Genomic DNA, 24835 nt, shown 5'->3' on the forward strand with positions numbered 1-24835 from the left:
AACACTACACACCTGATTCTACTAGTAGAGAGGTACATGTTGTTTAGGCCCCAGCACTACACACCTGATTCTACTAGTAGAGAGGTACATGTTGTTTAGGCCCCAGCACTACACACCTGATTCTACTAGTAGAGAGGTACATGTTGTTTAGGCCCCAGCACTACACACCTGATTCTACTAGTAGAGAGGTACATGTTGTTTAGGTCCCAACACTACACACCTGACTCCACAAATGAAGCTCCATGATGAGTTGATTATTGGATTCTGCTGTGTTGTGCTAAAGGATTAATAAATATCTGATCTCAATCATTTGTTCCTTGATTCCTTGCATCCTCTTCCTACCTCGTTGTCATTGGACCTTGGACCTCCTTGTCCAATAGGGAGAGAGGATGTGAAGAATCCCAGGAACACACATTGAGAGAGAACCCCTGTATCACTAGGTAGTGTTCCATAGTTTAGAAACAGAATCCTCCCTCCCCTAAAGTCAACACTGATGTGGTACGACTGATCTGATGTGATGATATCTATGTAGTTAGAACAGCTGATCTGATGTGATGATATCTATGTAGTTGGAACAGCTGCTCTGATGTGATGATATCTATGTAGTTAGAACAGCAGCTCTGATGTGATGATATCTATGTAGTTAGAACCAGCTGCTCTGATGTGATGATATCTATGTAGTTAGAACCAGCTGCTCTGATGTGATGATATCTATGTAGTTAGAACCAGCTGTGTTGATGTGATGATATCTATGTAGTTAGAACCAGCTGCTCTGATGTGATGATATCTATGTAGTGGAACAGCTGCTCTGATGTGATGATATCTATGTAGTTAGAACAGCTGCTCTGATGTGATGATATCTATGTAGTGGAACAGCTGCTCTGATGTGATGATATCTATGTAGTTAGAACCAGCTGCTCTGATGTGATGATATCTATGTAGTTAGAACAGCTGCTCTGATGTGATGATATCTATGTAGTTAGAACCAGCTGCTCTGATGTGATGATATCTATGTAGTTGGAACAGCTGTGTTGATGTGATGATATCTATGTAGTTAGAACCAGCTGCTCTGATGTGATGATATCTATGTAGTTAGAACCAGCTGCTCTGATGTGATGATATCTATACAGTTAGAACAGCTGCTCTGATGTGATGATATCTATGTAGTTAGAACAGCTGCTCTGATGTGATGATATCTATGTAGTTAGAACCAGCTGCTCTGATATCTATGTAGTTAGAACAGCTGCTCTGATGTGATGATATCTATGTAGTTAGAACAGCTGCTCTGATGTGATGATATCTATGTAGTTAGAACCAGCTGCTCTGATGTGATGATATCTATGTAGTTAGAACCAGCTGCTCTGATGTGATGATATCTATGTAGTTAGAACCAGCTGTGTTGATGTGATGATATCTATGTAGTTAGAACCAGCTGCTCTGCTCTGATGATATCTATGTAGTTAGAACCAGCTGCTCTGATGTGATGATATCTATGTAGTTAGAACAGCTGCTCTGATGTGATGATATCTATGTAGTTAGAACCAGCTGTGTTGATGTGATGATATCTATGTAGTTGGAACAGCTGTGTTGATGTGATGATATCTATGTAGTTAGAACCAGCTGCTCTGATGTGATGATATCTATGTAGTTGGAACCAGCTGCTCAGATGTGATGATATCTATGTAGTTAGAACAGCTGCTCTGATGTGATGATATCTATGTAGTTAGAACAGCTGCTCTGATGTGATGATATCTATGTAGTTAGAACCAGCTGCTCTGATGTGATGATATCTATGTAGTTAGAACCAGCTGCTCTGATGTGATGATATCTATGTAGTTGGAACACCTGTGTTGATGTGATGATATCTATGTAGTTGGAACCAGCTGCTCAGATGTGATGATATCTATGTAGTTAGAACAGCTGCTCTGATGTGATGATATCTATGTAGTTAGAACAGCTGCTCTGATGTGATGATATCTATGTAGTTAGAACCAGCTGCTCTGATGTGATGATATCTATGTAGTTAGAACAGCTGCTCTGATATGATGATATCTATTGAGTTGGAACCAGCTGCTCTGATGTGATGATATCTATGTAGTTAGAACCAGCTGCTCTGATGTGATGATATCTATGTAGTTAGAACCAGCTGTGTTGATGTGATGATATCTATGTAGTTAGAACCAGCTGTGTTGATGTGATGATATCTATGTAGTTAGAACCAGCTGCTCTGATGTGATGATATCTATGTAGTTAGAACCAGCTGCTCTGATATGATGATATCTATGTAGTTAGAACCAGCTGCTCTGATGTGATGATATCTATGTAGTTAGAACCAGCTGCTCAGATGTGATGATATCTATGTAGTTAGAACCAGCTGCTCTGATGTGATGATATCTATCTAGTTAGAACCAGCTGCTTTTCAACTACACACTCCATGTAGAGCTTCTTATCTCCCCTCCTTCAGAGCCGACGAGGTCAAAATCTGTCCTGTTGCCCCTGAACAAGGCAGTTAAGCCACTGTTACTCGGTAGGCCGTCATTGTAAATAAGAATTTGTTATTAACTGACTTGCATAGATAAATAAAGGTTAAATATTTGTCTTATTAAAAAAAGAGTTAGATCAGTGATTATTTCAAGGAAAGGAGTTAAGTTCCTCCTGTGTATGACCTTCAGCCTGCCCCTGGACCCAGCTACCTGCCTCCTCCTGTGTATGACCTTCTGCCTGCCCCTGGACCCAGCTACCTGCCTCCTCCTGTGTATGACCTTCTGCCTGCCCCTGGACCCAGCTACCTGCCTCCTCCTGTGTATGACCTTCTGCCTGCCCCTGGACCCAGCTACCTGCCTCCTCCTGTGTATGACCTTCTGCCTGCCCCTGGACCCAGCTACCTGCCTCCTCCTGTGTATGACCTTCTGCCTGCCCCTGGACCCAGCTACCTGCCTCCTCCTGTGTATGACCTCCTGCCCCTGGACCCAGCTACCTGCCTCCTCCTGTGTATGACCTTCTGCCTGCCCCTGGACCCAGATACCTGCCTCCTCCTGTGGTCCTTTACAATAAACACCTGCTGCCAGCTCTCTGTCTCCCATCGTGTTCATTACATTGAGATGGAATCATTTGTGAAGTGTTGGAAGGGAGTTGAGAAGGAATCATTTGTGAAGTGTTGGATGGGAGTTGAGAAGGAATCATTTGTGAAGTGTTGGAAAGAAGAGAGTTAAATAAGGAATCATTTGTGAAGTGTTGGAAAGAAGAGAGTTAAATAAGGAATCATTTGTGAAGTGTTGGCATGAGGCCCGTCTTCTCAGACTTACTGGAAGTACTTTTCCCTTCTCTCTCACCGTTCCAGAGTGTGTGTTTTTTGAGTGTGTGTTTTCCAGAGTGTGTATTCAGTGTTTTTTCAGGGTCATTATTTCTCTGCTACATGTCTGAGCACTGGGTACGGTTCACTGGGTACGGATCACTGATGTCCTGCCAAATGCCTCTCTTTAATGGATGAACAACTTGGCAGCGCCGTGCTGTACCTGTTAGTGTCTGTGTGTATGTGGTTGGGTGTGTGTCTGTGTGTATGATGTTGGGTGTGTGTGTATGTGGTTGGGTGTGTGTGGGTGTCTGTGTGTGTGTGTATGTGGTTGGGTGGGTGTGTGTGTGTGTGTGTGTGTGTGTGTGTGTGTGTGTGTGTGTGTGTGTGTGTGTGTGTGTGTGTGTGTGTGTGTGTGTGTGTGTGTGACGGTGTACCTGTTTGCCACTGTGTTAACCGGCATTCATCATGAGAACCAAAAGCCGGGTTGCGTGTGTGTGTGTGTGTGTGTGTGTGTGTCTGTGTGTGTGTGTGTGTGTCTGTGTGTGTGACGGTGTACCTGTTTGCCACTGTGTTAACCGGCATTCATCATGAGAACCAAAAGCTGGGGTGTGTGTGTGTGTGTGTGTGTGCGTGTGAGTGTGTGTGTGTGCGTGTGCGTGTGTGTGTGAGAGATTAGTGTTTTGGGGTGAGACAGGAAGGAACAGGTCACGGGACAAGGTAATCTCAGGCCTCTTCACACACACCGACACACACATATATACACACACACACACACATATACACTATCCCTCTTCATCTCCCCCCTCCTCATCTACATTCCAGCCAGCATTACGGCAGCAGGCCTCAGCAGCTGGACAGCTGGGATGTGTTGTCTCAGTAAACTACCTAGTCACCGGGTCAGTAAGTCATGGGACTGGGCTGGCTCTGTGTGGTTTGGTACAATGACTGTGTGTGTGTGTGTGTCTGTGATCACCAGGGGTCTTGGACTCTACTAAGGTTTAGTACCAGGAAGTGACTGGCATCGCCCTGACAACCCTTAAGCCATGACCCCCAGCAGTAGCTACAGGTCCAGAATCAGATTACTTCCCACCTCTGCCCCTCCAGCTTCCCTTTACCCTGCTTTAGGGTACATCTCAACTGGCACCCTATTCTCTACATCGTGCACTACTTAGCCTTATGGGTTCTAGTCTAAAGTAGTACACGATATAGGGATTAAATCAAATCAAATCACATTTTATTAGTCACGAATACAACAGGTGTAGTAGACCTTGCAGTGAAATGCTGAATACAACAGGTGTAGTAGACCTTACAGTGAAACGCTGAATACAACAGGTGTAGTAGACCTTACAGTGAAATGCTGACTTACAACAGGTGTAGTAGACCTTACAGTGAAATGCTGAATACAACAGGTGTAGTAGACCTTACAGTGAAATGCTGAATACAACAGGTGTAGTAGACCTTACAGTGAAACGCTGAATACAACGGGTGTAGTAGACCTTACAGTGAAATGCTGAATACAACAGGTGTAGTAGACCTTACAGTGAAATGCTGAATACAACAGGTGTAGTAGACCTCACAGTGAAATGCTGAATACAACAGGTGTAGTAGACCTCACAGTGAAATGCTGAATACAACAGGTGTAGTAGACCTTACAGTGAAATGCTGAATACAACAGGTGTAGTAGACCTTACAGTGAAATGCTGAATACAACAGGTGTAGTAGACCTTACAGTGAAACGCTGAATACAACAGGTGTAGTAGACCTCACAGTGAAATGCTGAATACAACAGGTGTAGTAGACCTTACAGTGAAATGCTGAATACAACAGGTGTAGTAGACCTTACAGTGAAACGCTGAATACAACAGGTGTAGGTAGACCTCACAGTGAAACGCTGAATACAACAGGTGTAGGTAGACCTTGCAGTGAAATGATGAATACAACAGGTGTAGGTAGACCTTGCAGTGAAACGCTGAATACAACAGGTGTAGGTAGACCTTGCAGTGAAACGCTGAATACAACAGGTGTAGTAGACCTTACAGTGAAATGCTGAATACAACAGGTGTAGGTAGACCTTACAGTGAAATGCTGAATACAACAGGTGTAGTAGACCTTACAGTGAAACGCTGAATACAACAGGTGTAGTAGACCTTACAGTGAAATGCTGAATACAACAGGTGTAGTAGACCTCACAGTGAAATGCTGAATACAACAGGTGTAGTAGACCTTACAGTGAAATGCTGAATACAACAGGTGTAGTAGACCTTACAGTGAAATGCTGAATACAACAGGTGTAGGTAGACCTTACAGTGAAATGATGAATACAACAGGTGTAGTAGACCTTACAGTGAAACGCTGAATACAACAGGTGTAGGTAGACCTTACAGTGAAACGCTGAATACAACAGGTGTAGTAGACCTTACAGTGAAATGCTGAATACAACAGGTGTAGTAGACCTTACAGTGAAATGCTGACTACAACAGGTGTAGTAGACCTTACAGTGAAATGCTGAATACAACAGGTGTAGTAGACCTTGCAGTGAAACGCTGAATACAACAGGTGTAGTAGACCTTGCAGTGAAACGCTGAATACAACAGGTGTAGTAGACCTTACAGTGAAATGCTGACTACAACAGGTGTAGTAGACCTTACAGTGAAATGCTGAATACAACAGGTGTAGTAGACCTTGCAGTGAAACGCTGAATACAACAGGTGTAGTAGACCTTGCAGTGAAACGCTGAATACAACAGGTGTAGTAGACCTTACAGTGAAACGCTGAATACAACAGGTGTAGGTAGACCTTGCAGTGAAACGCTGAATACAACAGGTGTAGTAGACCTTGCAGTGAAACGCTGAATACAACAGGTGTAGTAGACCTTACAGTGAAATGCTGAATACAACAGGTGTAGTAGACCTTACAGTGAAACGCTGAATACAACAGGTGTAGGTAGACCTCACAGTGAAATGCTGAATACAACAGGTGTAGTAGACCTTACAGTGAAATGCTGAATACAACAGGTGTAGTAGACCTCACAGTGAAATGATGAATACAACAGGTGTAGGTAGACCTTGCAGTGAAACGCTTACTTACAAGCCCTTAACCAACAATGCAGTTTTAAGAAAAATAATGTTAACGAAAAAATAGATAAGTAAAAAATAACTAATAATTAAAGAGCAGCAGTAAAATAACAGTAGAGAGGCTATAAATATATTTTATTTATTTAACCTTTATTTAACTAGGCAAGGGGGTAGCAGTTAGTCGAGGTAATTGAGGTAATATGTACATGTACATATAGGTAGAATTAAAGGGACTATGCATAGATAATAAACAGAGAGTAGCAGCAGAGTAAAACAGGGGTCTGGGTAGCCCTTTGATTAGCTGTTCAGGAGTCTTATGGCTTTGGGGGGGTAGAAACTGTTAAGAAGCCTTTTGGACCTCGACTTGGTGCTCAGGTACCGCTTACTGTGCGGTAGCAGAGAGAACAGTCTATGACTAGGGTGGCTGGAGTCTTTGACCATTTTTAGGGCCTTCCTCTGACACCGCCTGGTATAGAGGTTCCTGGATGGCAGGAAGCTTGGCCCCTGTGATGTACAAGGCCGTACGCACTACCATCTGTAGAGCCTTGCGGTCGGAGGCCGAGCAGTTGCCATACCAGGCAGTGATGCAACCAGTCAGGATGCTCTCGATGGTGCAGCTGTAGAAATTTTTGAGGATCTGAGGACCCATGCCAAATCTTTTCAGTCTCCTGAGGGGGAAAAGGCGTTGTCGTGCCCTCTTCAAGACTGTCTTGGTGTGTTTGGACTATGATAGTTTGTTGGTGATGTGGACACCAAGGAACTTGAAGCTCTAAACCTGCTTCACTGCAGCCCCATCGATGAGAATGGGGGCGTGCTCGGTCCTCCTTTTCCTGTAGTCCACAATAATCTCCTTAGTCTTGGTTATATTGAGGGATAGGTTGTTATTCTGGCACCACCCGGCCAGGTCTCTGACCTCCTCCCTATAGGCTGTCTCAACATTGTCGGTGATCAGGCCTACCACTGTTGTGTTGTCAGCAAACTTAATGATGGTGTTGTAGTCATGCCTGGCATGATTGAACAGGGAGTACAGGAGGGGACTGAGCACGCACCCCTGAGGGGCACCCGTGTTGAGGATTAGCGTGGCAGATGTGTTGTTAGGATGCCATTTTGGTATAGACCTAGCTTCAGTAATTCCAGGTTGACCCTAACAACCGGTCTAAGATCAGGTTACCAACACCCGGTCTCCTCTCATCCATCCTATGGCTTTTATACACTGGGCAATACATTGTTTGCTCTCTCTTTTCAGATCAGTGCAGATACATGAACACAGTCTTACCCACGCACACACACACAGATAACTCCACACTCCACCCTAGTTCCTTGTAGAGTCGTGATCTTAAAGGGGAATGGAAACACTTACCAGTTCCAGTGAGCTGCCTTTCTGAATCCTAGTGTTTCCATTCCCCTTTAATGTCCTTCAGGAAGGGGAGGGACTAGTGTTTCCATTCCCCTTTAATGTCCTTCAGGAAGGGGAGGGACTAGTGTTTCCATTCCCCTTTAATGTCCTTCAGGAAGGGGAGGGACTAGTGTTTCCATTCCCCTTTAATGTCCTTCAGGAAGGGGAGGGACTAGTGTTTCCATTCCCCTTTAATGTCCTTCAGGAAGGGGAGGAACTAGTGTTTCCAATCCCCTTTAATGTCCTTCAGGAAGGGGAGGAACTAGTGTTTCCATTCCCCTTTAATGTCCTTCAGGAAGGGGAGGAACTAGTGTTTCCAATCCCCTTTAATGTCCTTCAGGAAGGGGAGAGACTAGTGTTTCCAATCCCCTTTAATGTCCTTCAGGAAGGGGAGAGACTAGTGTTTCCATTCCCCTTTAATGTCCTTCAGGAAGGGGAGGAACTAGTGTTTCCAATCCCCTTTAATGTCCTTCAGGAAGGGGAGGAACTAGTGTTTCCATTCCCCTTTAATGTCCTTCAGGAAGGGGAGGAACTAGTGTTTCCATTCCCCTTTAATGTCCTTCAGGAAGGGGAGGAACTAGTGTTTCCATTCCCCTTTAATGTCCTCCAGGAAGGGGAGAAACTAGTGTTTCCATTCCCCTTTAATGTCCTTCAGGAAGGGGAGGAACTAGTGTTTCCATTCCCCTTTAATGTCCTTCAGGAAGGGGAGAGACTAGTGTTTCCATTCCCCTTTAATGTCCTTCAGGAAGGGGAGGGACTAGTGTTTCCATTCCCCTTTAATGTCCTTCAGGGAGGGGAGGAACTGAAAGCAGCTGTTCTGAATCCTAGTGTTTCCATTCCCCTTTAATGTCCTTCAGGAAGGGGAGGAACTGAAATTTTAAATTGCATGGTAATCCTGCTATTGACACCTGTTGAATTATGCAAGAGAAAGTGACAAAAACAAAATGAATTAGTCAGTCTAGACAGGTAAGTGCAGGTAGCAGGTTTTTGGTCCTGTTCCACCACTTTATGTTAATTTATTCACGACTGCAAATATACCCTTCATAAATTATTCATACCCCTTGACTTATTCCACATTTTTCGTTGTGTTAAATCCTGTGTTACAGCCTGAATTCAAAAAATGGATTAAATATATATTTTTCTCATCCATCTATACACAATACTTGATAATACAGAAATATCTCATTTACATACGTAACTATTCGCACCACTGAGTCAATACTTTGTAGAAGCACCAATGATTCCAGTCGTTCTGGGTAAATCTCTAAGAGCTTTCCAGCTTTCCACACCTGGATTGTGCAACATTTACCCATTATCATTTACTGTTAAATTGGCTGTTGATCATTGCTAGACAACCATTTTCAGGTCTTGCCATAGATTTTCAAGAATATTTAAGTCAAAACTGTAACTCGGCCACTCGGTAACATTCAATGTCTTCTTGGCAAGCAACTCTAGTGTAGCTTTGGTCTTGTGTTTTAGGTTATTGTGTTTGTCATCTCCCAGTGTCTGGTAGAAAGCAGACTGAACCAGGGGATTTCCTCTCGGATTTTGTCATTTCTTAGCTCCATTCAGTTGATCTTTTGTCTTGAAAAACTCCCCAGTCCTTAACAATTACAAGCATACCCATAACATGATGCAGCACCTCACTATGCTTGAAAATATGGCCAGTGGCTCTCAGTCATGAGTTGTATTGGATTTACTCCAAACATAAAACTTTGTATTGAGGACAAAAAGTGAATTGCTTTATCCACATTCTTTGCAGTATCACTACAGTGCCTTGTTGCAAACAAGATGCATGTTTTGGAATATTTTTATTCTGTACAGGCTTCCTTCTTTTCACTCTGTCAATTAGGTTAGTATTGTGGAGTAACGACAATGTTGTTGATCCATCCTCAGTTTTCTCCTATCACAGCCATTAAACTCTGTAACTGTTTTAAAGTCACCATTGGCCTCATGGTGAAATCCCTGAGTGGTTTCCTTCCTCTCCGGCAACTGAGTTCGGAAGGACGTCTGTATCTTTGAAGTGACTGGGTGTATTGATACACCATCCAAAAGTGTGACTAACTTCACCATGATATTCAATGTCTGCTTTTTATGTATTTTTTTCACCCATCTACCATCAGGGGTAGAACCATCTCTTTGGAAAACCTCCCCAGTCTTTGTGGTTGAATCTGTGTTTGAAATTCACTGCTCAGGAAGTCAATCAAAACTCATGTTAAACACTATTATTGCACACGAGTGAGTCAACTCAACATATTATGTGACATGTTAAGCACATTTTTATTCCTGAACTTATTTAGGCATTTCCATAACAACGAGGTTGAATATTCAAGACATTTCAGCTCTACATTTTTTTTTTTATTGATCTGTAAAAATTCTGGGAAAAAACAATTCCGCTTTGACATTATGGGATATTTGGCCATTGACCCCCCCCCCCCTGCAAAAAAAATCACAATTTAATAAATGTTACATTCAGCCTGTAACACAACACAATGTTGAGAAAGTTAAGAGGTGTGAATAATTTCTGAAGGCACTGTATAGCACATGCAAATAAGGCACATATATCTTTATCTTATCACAAAGTATAAAAACAATACCTGATATAACATGAAAAAAAATGACAGCATTAGAAGAAGACATTTTTTTGAAATTTTACCAAAAAATGGAAACAGGATTTTTCACCAAAATGCCAGAACGCCTTTCTTTATTTGTCCGTGCCAGTACAATGTTTTTTACGTGCTATAATTCAGTTAATATCTGCTGGATTTAAAAACATTCTAAAAGTTTGTCCAACTGTTGCATTTATTTAAATCGTTTTTTAAACCTTTGAACAATCTTGATGAACATTTGCTACTTCTACCCTGAGTCACATGTTTCCCCCTGCCTGGGGGACATACATGTGATTGAACAGGTTACTAATTGGACTGGGCACAAGACAGAACAGCCCCTCATGCTCAGCTACAGCCACAGCAGTCAGCACCACAATGGCTCCCTGTCAACAAATTGAATTTGAGGCTGTCGCATCTCATCTGACACGGTATACCTAGTTGGCTGGGACTCCACACACCACACCACACAGAGGAGAAAAGAATGTATGTTGGCAGTGGTTCTAAAAGAGATCGTTAAGGAGAAAGAAGGAGTGTTTAAACTGGTTCTAAAAGAGATCGTTGAGGAGAAAGAACGAGTGTTTAAACTGGTTCTAAAAGAGATCGTTGAGGAGAAAGAACGAGTGTTTAAACTGGTTCTAAAAGAGATCGTTGAGGAGAAAGAACGAGTGTTTAAACTGGTTCTAAAAGAGATCGTTGAGGAGAAAGAACAAGTGTTTAAACTGGTTCTAAAAGAGATCGTTGAGGAGAAAGAACAAGTGTTTAAACTGGTTCTAAAAGAGATCGTTGAGGAGAAAGAACGAGTGTTTAAACTGGTTCTAAAAGAGATCGTTGAGTTGAAGACAGAGTTTGTATCTCTCCATTCAAATAAACATGGCCACCAAACAAGGAGGCAAAGTGAAATGATCTGAAACATCTGTTGGATAGGAGAAGACCGGACAATTTGGCCTCTGGAGAGACAGAGAGAGAGAGAGAAAGAGAGAGAAAGCGAGAGTGTGTGTGTGTACATGCGTGCCTGTGTTCAAAGAGATGAGTCCACAGCAGTAGAGACAGATGTAGCCTTGTGTGTTGTTGTAACTAAGGGGGGGTAGCCTAGCCTAGCTTAGCCTAGCTTAGCCTGGCCTGCTACCCAACCTCTGATCTGTTTACTCTTTAGCTATTAGCATCACGCTAGCAGAGACTAACATTTGCCAACGATTTTAAATGAGCAAACCTCATTAGGTTTAGCCTGGCTATGCTTATTAGGTTTAGGAAGAAGGACTGTCATCTATCAATTAAGGAATAGCAGGGTCAACTCTCTTGGTTGACCCCATAAACTGATCTAAGGCCAGTTTTACATCTCACCTCCTATTGATTAAATCAAATAAAATAAAATTGTATTGGTCACATATACATGGTTAGCAGATGTTCATGCGAGTGTAACAAAATACTTGTGCTTCTAGTTCCAACAGTGCAGTAATATCTAACAAGCAATCTAACAATTCCCCAACAACTACCTAAAACACACAAATCTAACAAGTAATCTAACAATTCCCCAACAACTCCCTAATACACATAAATCTAAAGGGGTGAATGAGAATATGTACATATGGATGAGCGATGGCCGAGCAGCATAGGCAAGGTGCAATAGATGGTATAAAATACAGTATATACATGTGATATGAGTAATGTAAGATATGTAAACATTATTAAAGTGGCATTATTTAAAGTGGTGTTGTTTAAAGTGACTAGTGACCGATTTAATAAAGTCTCCAGTGATTGGGTCTCAAGGTGGCAGCAGCCTCTCTGAGTTAGTGGTGGCTGTTTAACAGTCTGATGGCCTTGGGATAGAAGCTGTTTCTCAATCTCTCAGTCTCAGTTTTGATGCACCTGTACTGACCTCGCCTTCTGGATGATAGCGGTGTGAACAAGCAGTGGCTCGGGTGGTTGTTGTCCTTGATGATCTTTTCTGCCTTCCTGTGACATCGTGTGCTGTAGGTGTCGTGGAGGGCAGGTAGTTTGCCCCCGGTGATGGGTTGTGCAGACCTCACTACCCTCTGGAGAGCCTTACGGTTGTGGGCGGAGCAGTTGCCGTACCAGGCTGTGATACAGCCCGACAGGATGCTCTCGATTGTGCATCTGTAAAAGTTTGTCAGGGTTTTAGGTGACAAGCCAAATTTCTTCAGCCTCCTGTGGTTGAAGAGGCGCTGTTGCACCTTTTTCACCACACTGTGTGGATGGACAATTTCAGTTTGTCTGTGATGTGTATGCAGAGGAACTTAAAACTTTCCACCTTCTCCACTACTGTCCCTTCGATGTGGATAGGGGGGTGCTCCCTCTGCTGTTCCCTGAAGTCCACGATCATCTCCTTTGTTTTGTTGACATTGAGTGAGAGGTTGTTTTCCTGACACCACACTCCAAGTGCCCTCACCTCCTCCCTGTAGGCCGTCTTGTCGTTGTTGGTGACCAAGCCCACTATTGATGTGCCGTCTGCAAACTTGATGATTGAGTTGGAGGCGTGCGTGGCCACGCAGTCATGGGTGAACAAGGAGTACAGGAGAGGGGTGAGCAAACACCCTTGTGGGGCCCCAGTGTTGAGAGTCAGTGAAGTCGAGGTGTTGTTTCCTAACTTCTCCACCTGGGTGTGGCCCGTCAGAAAGTCCAGGACCCAGCTGCAAAGGGTGGGGTTGAGACCCAGGGCCTCCAGCTTGATGATGAGCTTAGAGGGAACTATGGTGTTGAATGCTGAGCTGTAGTCAATGAACAGCATTCTTACATAGGTATTATTTTTGTTCAGATGGGATAGGGCAGTGTGCAGTGTGATGGCGATTGTGTCATCTGTAGACCTGTTGGGGCGTTATACAAATTGAAGTGGGTCTAGGGTGGCAGGAAACAGGGGAGTGCTGTTCCACTGTGACACCTAACCCAGAGGAAACAGGGTGGTGCTGTTCCACTGTGACACCTAACCCAGAGGAAACAGGGCAGTGCTGTTCCACTGTGACACCTAACCCAGAGGAAACAGGGAAGTGCTGTTCCACTGGGACACCTAACCCAGAGGAAACAGGGGAGTGCTGTTCCACTGGGACACCTAACCCAGAGGAAACAGGGGAGTGCTGTTCCACTGGGACACCTAACCCAGAGGAAACAGGGGAGTGCTGTTCCACTGTGACACCTAACCCAGAGGAAACAGGGTGGTGCTGTTCCACTGTGACACCTAACCCAGAGGAAACAGGGGAGTGCTGTTCCACTGTGACACCTAACCCAGAGGAAACAGGGGAGTGCTGTTCCACTGTGACACCTAACCCAGAGGAAACAGGGGAGTGCTGTTCCACTGTGACACCTAACCCAGAGGAAACAGGGGAGTTCTGTTCCACTGTGGCACCTAACCCAGAGGAAACAGGGGAGTGCTGTTCCACTGTGACACCTAACCCAGAGGAAACAAGGGAGTCCTGTACCACTGGGACACCTAACCCAGAGGAAACAGGGGAGTGCTGTTCCACTGTGACACCTAACCCAGAGGAAACAGGGGAGTGCTGTTCCACTGGGACACCTAACCCAGAGGAAACCGGGCAGTGCTGTTCCACTGTGACACCTAACCCAGAGGAAACAGGGGAGTGCTGTTCCACTGGGACACCTAACCCAGAGGAAACAGGGGAGTGCTGTTCCACTGTGACACCTAACTCAGAGGAAACAGGGGAGTGCTGTTCCACACTCTACAACACACACTACAACACACATGTAATCACTGACTATATCACAGGCCAGCCAGAGGCTAAGCTAATTTGTTTAGCGCCTCAAATCAACACCTGTCTAAACTGAGCCCAGGAATGAAGAGAGAGAGAAAAAGACAAAGACAAAGAGTTCCATAACACAACTACAGAGTGATGTGTATTAGCCCACTAACTCAACTACATAGTGATGTGTATTAGCCCACTAACACAACTACAGAGTGATGTGTATTAGCCCACTAACACAACTACAGAGTGATGTATATTAGCCCACTAACACAACTACAGAGTGATGTGTATTAGCCCACTAACACAACTACACAGTGATGTGTATTAGCCCACTAACACAACTACAGAGTGATGTGTATTAGCCCACAACTACAGGGTGATGTGTATTAGCCCACTAACACAACTACAGAGTGATGTGTATTAGCCCACTAACACAACTACAGAGTGATGTGTATTAGCCCATAACACAACTACAGAGTGATGTGTATTAGCCCACTAACACAACTACATAGTGATGTGTATTAGCTCACTAACTCAACTACAGAGTGATGTGTATTAGCCCACTAACACAACTACAGGGTGATGTGTATTAGCCCACTAACACAACTACAGAGTGATGTGTATTAGCCCACTAACACAACTACAGAGTGATGTGTATTAGACCACTAACACAACTACAGAGTGATGTGTATTAGCCCACAACACAACTACAGAGTGATGTGTATTAGCCCACTAACACAACTACAGAGTGATGTGTATTAGCCCACAACTACAGGGTGATGTGTATTAGCCCACTAACACAACTACAGAGTGATGTGTATTAGCCCACTAACACAACTACAGAGTGATGTGTATTAGCCCACTAACACAACTACAGGGTGATGTGTATTAGCCCACTAACACAACTACAGAGTGATGTGTATTAGCCCACTAACACAACTACAGAGTGATGTGTATTAGCCCACTAACACAACTACACAGTGATGTGTATTAGCCCACTAACACAACTACACAGTGATGTGTATTAGCCCACTAACACAACTACAGAGTGATGTGTATTAGCCCACTAACACAACTACAGAGTGATGTGTATTAGCCCACAACACAACTACAGAGTGATGTGTATTAGCCCACTAACACAACTACAGAGTGATGTGTATTAGCCCACTAACACAACTACAGAGTGATGTGTATTAGCCCACTAACACAACTACAGAGTGATGTGTATTAGCCCACTAACACAACTACACAGTGATGTGTATTAGCCCACTAACACAACTACACAGTGATGTGTATTAGCCCACTAACTCAACTACAGAGTGATGTGTATTAGCCCACTAACACAACTACAGAGTGATGCGTATTAGCCCACAACTACAGGGTGATGTGTATTAGCCCACTAACACAACTACAGAGTGATGTGTATTAGCCCACTAACACAACTACAGAGTGATGTGTATTAGCCCACTAACACAACTACACAGTGATGTGTATTAGCCCACTAACACAAGTACAGAGTGATGTGTATTAGCCAACTAACACAACTACAGAGTGATGTGTATTAGCCCACAACTACAGGGTGATGTGTATTAGCCCACTAACACAACCACAGAGTGATGTGTATTAGCCCACTAACACAACTACAGAGTGATGTGTATTAGCCCATAACACAACTACAGAGTGATGTGTATTAGCCCACTAACACAACTACATAGTGATGTGTATTAGCTCACTAACTCAACTACAGAGTGATGTGTATTAGCCCACTAACACAACTACAGAGTGATGTGTATTAGCCCACTAACACAACTACAGAGTGATGTGTATTAGCCCACTAACACAACTACACAGTGATGTGTATTAGCCCACTAACACAACTACACAGTGATGTGTATTAGCCCACTAACACAACTACACAGTGATGTGTATTAGCCCACTAACACAACTACAGAGTGATGTGTATTAGCCCACTAACACAACTACAGAGTGATGTGTATTAGCCCACAACACAACTACAGAGTGATGTGTATTAGCCCACTAACACAACTACAGAGTGATGTGTATTAGCCCACAACTACAGGGTGATGTGTATTAGCCCACTAACACAACTACACAGTGATGTGTATTAGCCCACTAACACAACTACAGAGTGATGTGTATTAGCCCACTAACACAACTACAGAGTGATGCGTATTAGCCCACAACTACAGGGTGATGTGTATTAGCCCACTAACACAACTACAGAGTGATGTGTATTAGCCCACTAACACAACTACAGATTGATGTGTATTAGCCCATAACACAACTACAGAGTGATGTGTATTAGCCCATAACACAACTACATAGTGATGTGTATTAGCCCACTAACACAACTACAGAGTGATGTGTATTAGCCCACTAACACAACTACAGAGTGATGTGTATTAGCTCACTAACTCAACTACAGAGTGATGTGTATTAGCCCACTAACACAACTACAGAGTGATGTGTATTAGCCCACTAACACAACTACAGAGCAGACACATATGGGGTGCAGTGCATATTTGTGTCATGATCTATATATCTATCTCCTGTGTCAGAGAGCAGACCTATTAGAGTGGGGTCTTGTTGATCAGGGGGTTAAGTTTGGTAGGTCTGGGCTCCTACTGTGTCAGGAGCCCCACTACTCCTCCTCTAAACTAAGTGAGTTGGGACGTTTATTTTACCTTTATTTAACTAGACAAGTCAGTTAAGAACACATTCTTATTTACAATGACGGCCTTGGAACAGTGGATTTAACTTCCTTTTTCAGGAAGAACGACTGATTCTTTTATCTGGTCAGCTCGGAGATTCGATCCAGCAACCTTTCAGTTACTGACCCAACACTCTAACTACTAGGCTACCTGCTGCCCCAAGGGGTGAGGTTCATGTAGTTCAACTCGTCATTAAACTACATGTTGAAGTAGCTTGGTTGTTGTTGAACTCAATTATAATCTCGCGCGTGTTTTCAGTAGTCAATTACTGTTTTGCCACCTAGCGGTGTAACTAACTATTAGAACTACAAACTACTTTTAAAAAAATTAAAAAAAATAAAAAAAATATAGGCAATAAGTAGGCAATAAATCCCTTTATTTTTCTGCATCAGATCTGCCTAATTCTGACTTGAAAAATAGTATTTGTGTTAGCTAGGCAAAGTGTTTTCAGAGTAGCTTCGCCGACATAACCTGTCTCTATACCTGCTGAGACTTCCTGTACCGTCTGATTATTACACACTAATCACACACTACACTGACTCTGATTCTGCTGGAGGGAGGAAAACATATGAGGACTGCATTTCCTCTCTATGACGCTTTCCCAAAGCACGTCCCCCCCCTAAAATGCAGTGTAAAAATCAGAGTGCTTTTGAAGTAGCCTAAAGGTTAACATCAATGTATCCCATTCACTTCAGACGAAGTTTTATGTTGATTCAACCGCTTTGTGTTTTGAACGTGTATTAGTGTACGTGGGACAGACAGAGAGGCGCTTACCTTCGAAGTCTGATAGAATCCCCTCCAGGTGGTCGTTGACGGAGATATGGGACATCCTGACTGTCCTTATCAACTCTTCCGGAGTTCACTGCAGCTCGATATAACGGGGTAAAAAAAGTAGTTTATAGTTTATAAAAAATATCGTTTATATTCAAATAAAAACGTTATTCCTTCCAAAGAAAATCCACTCGCATAACAGAAGAAAACAAACGGATCCACCGTCTTGGAATAGAACTCCGCGGGTCTTGCAACCAAAAAGTTGCGTTTTTTTTTCTGAAATCGGATCACATCGGAGAGCGAGCGCACAACTGTTTGCTTCAGCATATGCCTCCTGCCTCCGTCCGTCGGTCCGTCTGTCTGTGTCAGGAGAGGGTTTGAGCGGGTCTCCGGCGATGCGCCTCCCCTCTGGTCTCCCCTGCGAGTGGAGCCCTGCCCCCTGTAGCCTGCCCTACCCTGGATGTAGGGATGGATCGAGGGATAGGGAGAGAGGAAGAAGAGGGGCGGACCTCCGTCCTTCATCTAGCCCCTAGACATTGTAGGCAACACCTGGAATGGGGAGTCAGTAAAATGTCTCGTCCTGGCTGCCTTCATTCACTTTCCCCGACGGCCGACTGTGTTCTAGTGATGCGCACGTTGGCTCATAGCCCGCAGTCCTCACGGTTATATCCACGGGGCGAGCAGGTTGAGGGTCATGGAATATTGTGTGGATGAAGGGCGGGTGGGTGCCGGGAGGGTTGAATAAAGAGAAAACAATACCGTGAAAAATACAGAAATGTATAATTATTGTGCAATTCATATATATATATATATATACAGTGCCTTGCGAAAGTATTCGGCCCCCTTGAACTTTGCGACTTTTTGCCACATTTCAGGCTTCAAACATAAAGATATAAAACTGTATTTTTTTTGTGAAGAATCAACAACAAGTGGGACACAATCATGAAGTGGAACGACATTTATTGGATATTTCAAACTTTTTTAACAAATCAAAAACTGAAAAATTGGGCGTGCAAAATTATTCAGCCCCCTTAAGTTAATTAAATTAAAGCAAAATTATATATATATATATATATATATATGGGTTACATTGAGGTTTTCATGTATTATTTTATTCTGGCATTACTGCATAAACCTAAACTGCATAAACCTAAACATGCCAATCGCCAAATGCTTTTGGGAATGGGCAGAACAAGTTAACGTCGATCCACGGAGGGGAAAAAAAGGACAACGTCGAAGTCTAATTCAATAAGACAAAAGCTGCGACATGGAGAGTTGAAAATAAAGAGAAGGGAGGGCCAAAAAAATGAATGTTTGGTAAAGATTTGTTCAAGTGGTAGAAGAGGATGATAGCAGTGCTATGATAGCAGATAGCAGTGTGATGATTGAGGCGCTGTACTAATTCAACAGTCACAAGACTGGGACTTCAAATAGGCTTATGGCACGTTATTAAGAGAACTTTAGCCTACTGTTCAGATGGGTTAAATGGAAACTGAAATCTGAGAGCGTCAGAGCAGCAGGTCTCACTCAGATCACGATGCGCGTTTTGATTTATGGTGTGTTCGTAAATTCTCCGAGAGCACCGAGAGGTCAGAACACTAGAAAACGGCTGGAATTTACATACGGACAATCTGACAATGATCTGCATTTACGAATGACCCAGAGCGCACTCTGACACAATTTACAAACGCACCCAAAGTCGGCTAGCTTGCTAGCTACTTCCAGACACAAATGAGAGACCATTTGACTTGCCCGAGCAGAGCTGTTTTCATGTTATGCAGAGCGTTGGTGACTGTAACTGTGCTGTTGACAACATCTGAATTACTTTGTTTTGCCGGGCCGTTTACTGACACCGGTCATATTCAGCCGGTGTTAAGTGTTAATAGTAAATTCATCAGTCATTCTGCTCTCTGGCACACTCTGACATTGGAATAGATAGCCAGAGCGAATTTACGAACGCACCCTTTGAAGGTGAGTTTGTGCCTCCTCAGCTCAGCCAATTAGAAAACCTGCCTGACCATCTTGGTTGAGGGCCGGTCGTTACTTACTGGTCAGCCAAATGCTCAGTATAGATTATTATGGCAACAGAGAAAATTGCTCAAAAGTTATTTCTGTAAATATATATTACTAATAATGTTTTTTTTTTTTTTAATGAAAATCCTACCCCAATCAATGATGGTCCTTGCCTTATGGCGTTTGCCAGAATTCCCACATAGGCAATCCACCCAAGCCCCCAGGGACAACCAACAGGTTGGCATGACCCCTAAGAGAGATTTGGTTGCGGGTCCTCCACACCAAGAGGGCAACATTATTTTGTGACCCCCCCTCTTGACGGAGGAGAGAAAAATGTAAGTTTGACATTTTACACATTTTACCAGCGGTGGATTTTTTAGTTGTTTAAATTCTAAATATTTTCTTATTTTTTTACCGCTTTTTTCTCACCAATTTCGTGGTATTCAATTGGTAGTCTTTTATCGCCGCTGCAAGTCCCGTACGGACTCGGGAGAGGAGAAGGTCGAGAGCCGTGGACTCGGGAGAGGAGAAGGTCGAGAGCCGTGGACTCGGGAGAGGAGAAGGTCGAGAGCCATGGACTCGGGAGAGGTGAAGTTCGAGAGCCATGGACTCGGGAGAGGTGAAGTTCGAGAGCCATGGACTCGGGAGAGGAGAAGGTCGAGAGCCATGGACTCGGGAGAGGTGAAGTTCGAGAGCCATGGACTAGGGAGAGGAGAAGGTCGAGAGCCATGGACTCGGGAGAGGAGAAGGTCGAGAGCCGTGGACTCGGGAGAGGAGAAGGTCGAGAGCCGTGGACTCGGGAGAGGAGAAGGTCGAGAGCCGTGGACTCGGGAGAGGAGAAGGTCGAGAGCCGTGGACTCGGGAGAGGAGAAGGTCGAGAGCCGTGGACTCGGGAGAGGAGAAGGTCGAGAGCCGTGGGCTCGGGAGAGGAGAAGGTCGAGAGCCGTAGGCTCGGGAGATGAGAAGGTCGAGAGCCGTGGGCTCGGGAGAGGAGAAGGTCGAGAGCCGTGGGCTCGGGAGAGGAGAAGGTCGAGAGCCGTGGGCTCGGGAGAGGAGAAGGTCGAGAGCCGTGGGCTCGGGAGAGGAGAAGGTCGAGAGCCGTGGGCTCGGGAGAGGAGAAGGTCGAGAGCCGTGGGCTCGGGAGAGGAGAAGGTCGAGAGCCGTGGGCTCGGGAGAGGAGAAGGTCGAGAGCCGTGCTTCTTTCTGAAACAACCCAACCAAGCCGCACTGCTTCTTGACACAATGCCTACTTAACCCGGAAGCCAGCCGCACCAATGTGTAGGAGGAAACACTGAACACCTGGTGACCGTGTCAGCGTGCACTGCACCCGGCTCGCCACAGGGGTCGCTAGTGCGCGATGGGACAAGGATACCCCTGCCGGCCAAACCCTCCCCTAACCCGGACGACTCTGGGCCAATTGTGCGCCGCCCCATGGGTCTCCCAGTCGCGGCCGGCTGAGACAGAGCCTGGGCTCGAACCCAGAATCTCTAGTGGCACAACTAGCACTGCGATGCAGTGTCTTAGACCACTGCTCCACTCGGGAGGCCTGGCCCTGTGTTTCTGTCTGTGCTACGGACTGATTAGCCCTAGAATGTACTGTTAAGGAGTGTAGGCCAGCCTATACCCTTAATGTCCAAGGACCTTCCATGTTACGACCAGAGGCAGACTGGCTCTGGCAGCCAAAACAACCAAATAGTCCATCTAAAGCTTCATCCATCTCAACTGTGGCACAGTTACAGAAACATAAAGCCCTCTACTTTCATATTACATCAAAATAACTTCACGAATTCACTAAATACACACTTACATATTACATCAAACACATTTACTGTACACTGTTTAAACTGGTTTCATCACGGTTACAGCCGACTGTATTCTTCAATTACAACACGTTTATAGCGTCCTCCTTCCATTACACACAGGTGTTTTGAGCATGCTGGACCACACAGGACTGAGGAAGTCATGGCTTCAAACTGAACACATGATCACTGGACCACATGGGACAGGGGAAGTCATGGCTTCAAACTGAACACATCATCACTGGACCACACGGGACAGGGGAAGTCATGGCTTCAAACTGAACACATGATCACTGGACCACATGGGACTGGGGAAGTCATGGCTTCAAACTGAACACATGATCACTGGACTGGGGAAGTCATGGCTTCAAACTGAACACACGCAGGAACGCAAACACACACACACAGACATTCCCTGTGCCAACTTTTAATGAACAGTCCTAAATCCCTGAAGCACATTCGACACTCCACTCCAGACCCTCTCACCTAACCCCCTACACACACACACACACACACACACACACACACACACACACACACACACACACACACACACACACACACACACACACACACACACACACACACAGATCTCTAAGAGCATGAAAAGTCTCAGTGACATTAATCCACATCTATAATGAGGCCCTCCAGACCCCTCTGTCCCAAGAGCACAGGCGACGGTTGTGTGAGTGTGTGTGTGTTTGGGATGTGGGAGATGTGGGTCATAGGGTCTATGGGAATTCAGTCACATTGCCTCTTTTTCGCTCTCTCTCGCTCTCTCTCTCTCTGTCCCCCCTCCCTCTCTCTGTTCCCCCCCTCTCGCTCTCTCGCTCTCTCTTGCTCTCTCTCTCTGTCCCCCCAACTCTTTCTGCCCCCCCCTCGCTCTCTCGCTCTCTCTCGCTCTCTCTCTCTGTTCCACCCTCTCTTTCTGCCCCCCCTCTCTCGCTCTCTCTCTCGCTCTCTCTCTCTGTCCCCCCTCTCTCTGTTCCCCCCCTCTCGCTCTCTCGCTCTCTCTCGCTCTCTCTGTCCCCCCCTCTCTTTCTGCCCCCCCTCTCTCGCTCTCTCTCTCGCTCTCTCTCTCTCTCTCTGTCCCCCCTCCCTCTCTCTGTTCTCCCCCTCTCGTTCTCTCGCTCTCTCTCTCTGTCCCCCCCTCTCTTTCTGCCCCCCCTCTCTCGCTCTCTCTCGCTCTCGCTCTCACTCTCGCTCGCTCTCTCTCTCTCGCTCTCTCTCTCTCTCTCTCGCTCGCTCTCGCTTGCTCTCGCTCTAGCTCTCGCTCTAGCTCTCGCTCTCTCTCGCTCGCTCTCGCTCTCTCTGTCTCTCTCTGTCTCTCTCTCTCTGTCTCTCGCTCTCTCTCGCTCTCGCTCTCACTCTCTCGCCCTCTCTGTCCCCCTGGGCAGTTTCCTGTGATATGCTTGATATCTGTTGACGGTGTCTGTCTGTCTGTCTGTCTGTCTGTCTGTCTGTCTGTCTGTCTGTCTCCATATCCAAAGCAACTTAAAGTTACTATATTCACTAGTTTTCTCAGGCCCAGTACTCTATGGGATATTCATTATCTCCTCAGGACTGTTGCTATCTCCTCGGGACTGTTAGTATCTCCTCTGGACTGTTACTACCTCCTCAGGACTGTTACTATCTCCTCGGGGCTGTTACTATCTCCTCATGGCTGTTTATATCTCTTCAGGACTGTTACTATCTCCTCGGGGCTGTTACTATCTCCTCATGGCTGTTTATATCTCCTCAGGACTGTTACTATCTCCTCATGGCTGTTTATATCTCCTCAGGGCTGTTACTACCTCCCCAGGACTGTTACTATCTCCTCAGGACTGTTAATAATATATCCTCATGGCTGTTTATATCTCCTCAGGACTGTTACTATCTCCTCATGGCTGTTTATATCTCCTCAGGGCTGTTACTACCTCCCCAGGACTGTTACTATCTCCTCAGGACTGTTAATAATATCTCCTCAGGACTGTTACTATCTCCTCAGGACTGTTACTATCTCCTCAGGGCTGTTACTATCTCCTCAGGGCTGTTAATAATATCTCCTTGGACTGTTAATAATATCTTCTCAGGACTGTTAATAATATATCCTCAGGACTGGTACTACTTCCTCAGGACTGTTACTACCTCCTCAGGGCTGTTACTATCTCCTCAGTACAGTCGCTATCTCCTCAGGACTGTTAATAATATCTCCTCAAGACTGTTACTACCTCCTTAAGACTGTTACTATCTCCTCAGTACAGTCGCTATCTCCTCAGGACTGTTAATAATATCTCCTCAAGACTGTTACTACCTCCTTAAGACTGTTACTATCTCCTCAGTACAGTCGCTATCTCCTCAGGACTGTCACTATCTCCTCAGGACTGTCACTATCTCCTCAGGGCTGTTACTATCTCCTCAGGGCTGTTAATATCTCCTCAGGGCTGTTACTATCTCATCAGGACTGGTACTATCTCCTCAGGACTGGTACTATCTCCTCAGGACTGTTCAAAATATCTCCTCAGGACTGTTACTATCTCCTCAGGACTGTTACTATCTCCTCAGTGTTGTCAGGCTCAGTCCTCTATTGGCTATTCACTATCTCCTCAGGACTGTTATTAGGTCCTCAGTGTTAAGTGAGTTAGCTATGTGTCCAGACATGTCTCTATAACATAATCTAATGTAAGGCCCAAGGAGGGAGTAGTTTAAATCAACACATTCCTTACTGCTAGTAGTAAGGAGGAGAGAACACACACACACAGCATGCTCTCTTCAGATATACAGATAGTGTTTTAGTAGCAGTCTCAGATGTCCTGAGAGGACTGGCTTACATCCACAGTGCTCTCAGGGCCCAGCCTCAGTGTATGTATTGACCACAGTGCTCTCAGGGCCCAGCCTCAGTGTATGTGTTGACCACAGTGCTCTCAGGGCCCAGTCTCAGTGTATGTGTGGACCACAGTGCTCTCAGGGCCCAGTCTCAGTGTATGTGTGGACCACAGTGCTCTCAGAGCCCAGTCTCAGCGTATGTGTGGACCACAGTGCTCTCAGGGCCCAGCCTCAGTGTATGTGTTGACCACAGTGCTCTCAGGGCCCAGTCTCAGTGTATGTGTTGACCACAGTGCTCTCAGGGCCCAGTCTCAGTGTATGTGTGGACCACATGCTCTCAGGGCCCAGTCTCAGTGTATGTGTGGACCACAGTGCTCCCAGGGCCCAGTCTCAGTGTATGTGTTGACCACAGCGCTCTCAGGGCCCAGTCTCAGTGTATTTGTTGACCACAGTGCTCTCAGGGCCCAGTCTCAGTGTATGTGTGGACCACAGTGCTCTCAGGGCCCAGTCTCAGTGTATGTGTGGACCACAGTGCTCTCAGGGCCCAGTCTCAGTGTATGTGTGGACCACAGTGCTCTCAGGGCCCAGTCTCAGTGTATGTGTTGACCACAGTGCTCTCAGGGCCCAG

At 45.1% G+C, this 24835-nt stretch overlaps 1 protein-coding gene across 1 annotated transcript in view; it reads right to left on the reverse strand.

Moving 5' to 3' along the window:
- The window catches only part of LOC110516912 (uncharacterized protein KIAA1522), a 53885-nt gene extending 35724 nt beyond the window's left edge, over positions 1–18161 (reverse strand). The window contains exon 1 of the mRNA XM_036973512.1: positions 17594–18161. Within this exon, the coding sequence (XP_036829407.1) occupies positions 17594–17648 (55 nt within the window). The 5' untranslated portion in view covers positions 17649–18161. The remainder of the gene's footprint in view (positions 1–17593) is intronic.
- Between the last annotated feature and the right edge of the window lie 6674 nt (positions 18162–24835).

This window comes from Oncorhynchus mykiss, unplaced genomic scaffold (assembly GCF_013265735.2).
Source record: "Oncorhynchus mykiss isolate Arlee unplaced genomic scaffold, USDA_OmykA_1.1 un_scaffold_260, whole genome shotgun sequence".
Classification (NCBI taxonomy): Eukaryota; Metazoa; Chordata; class Actinopteri; order Salmoniformes; family Salmonidae; genus Oncorhynchus; species Oncorhynchus mykiss.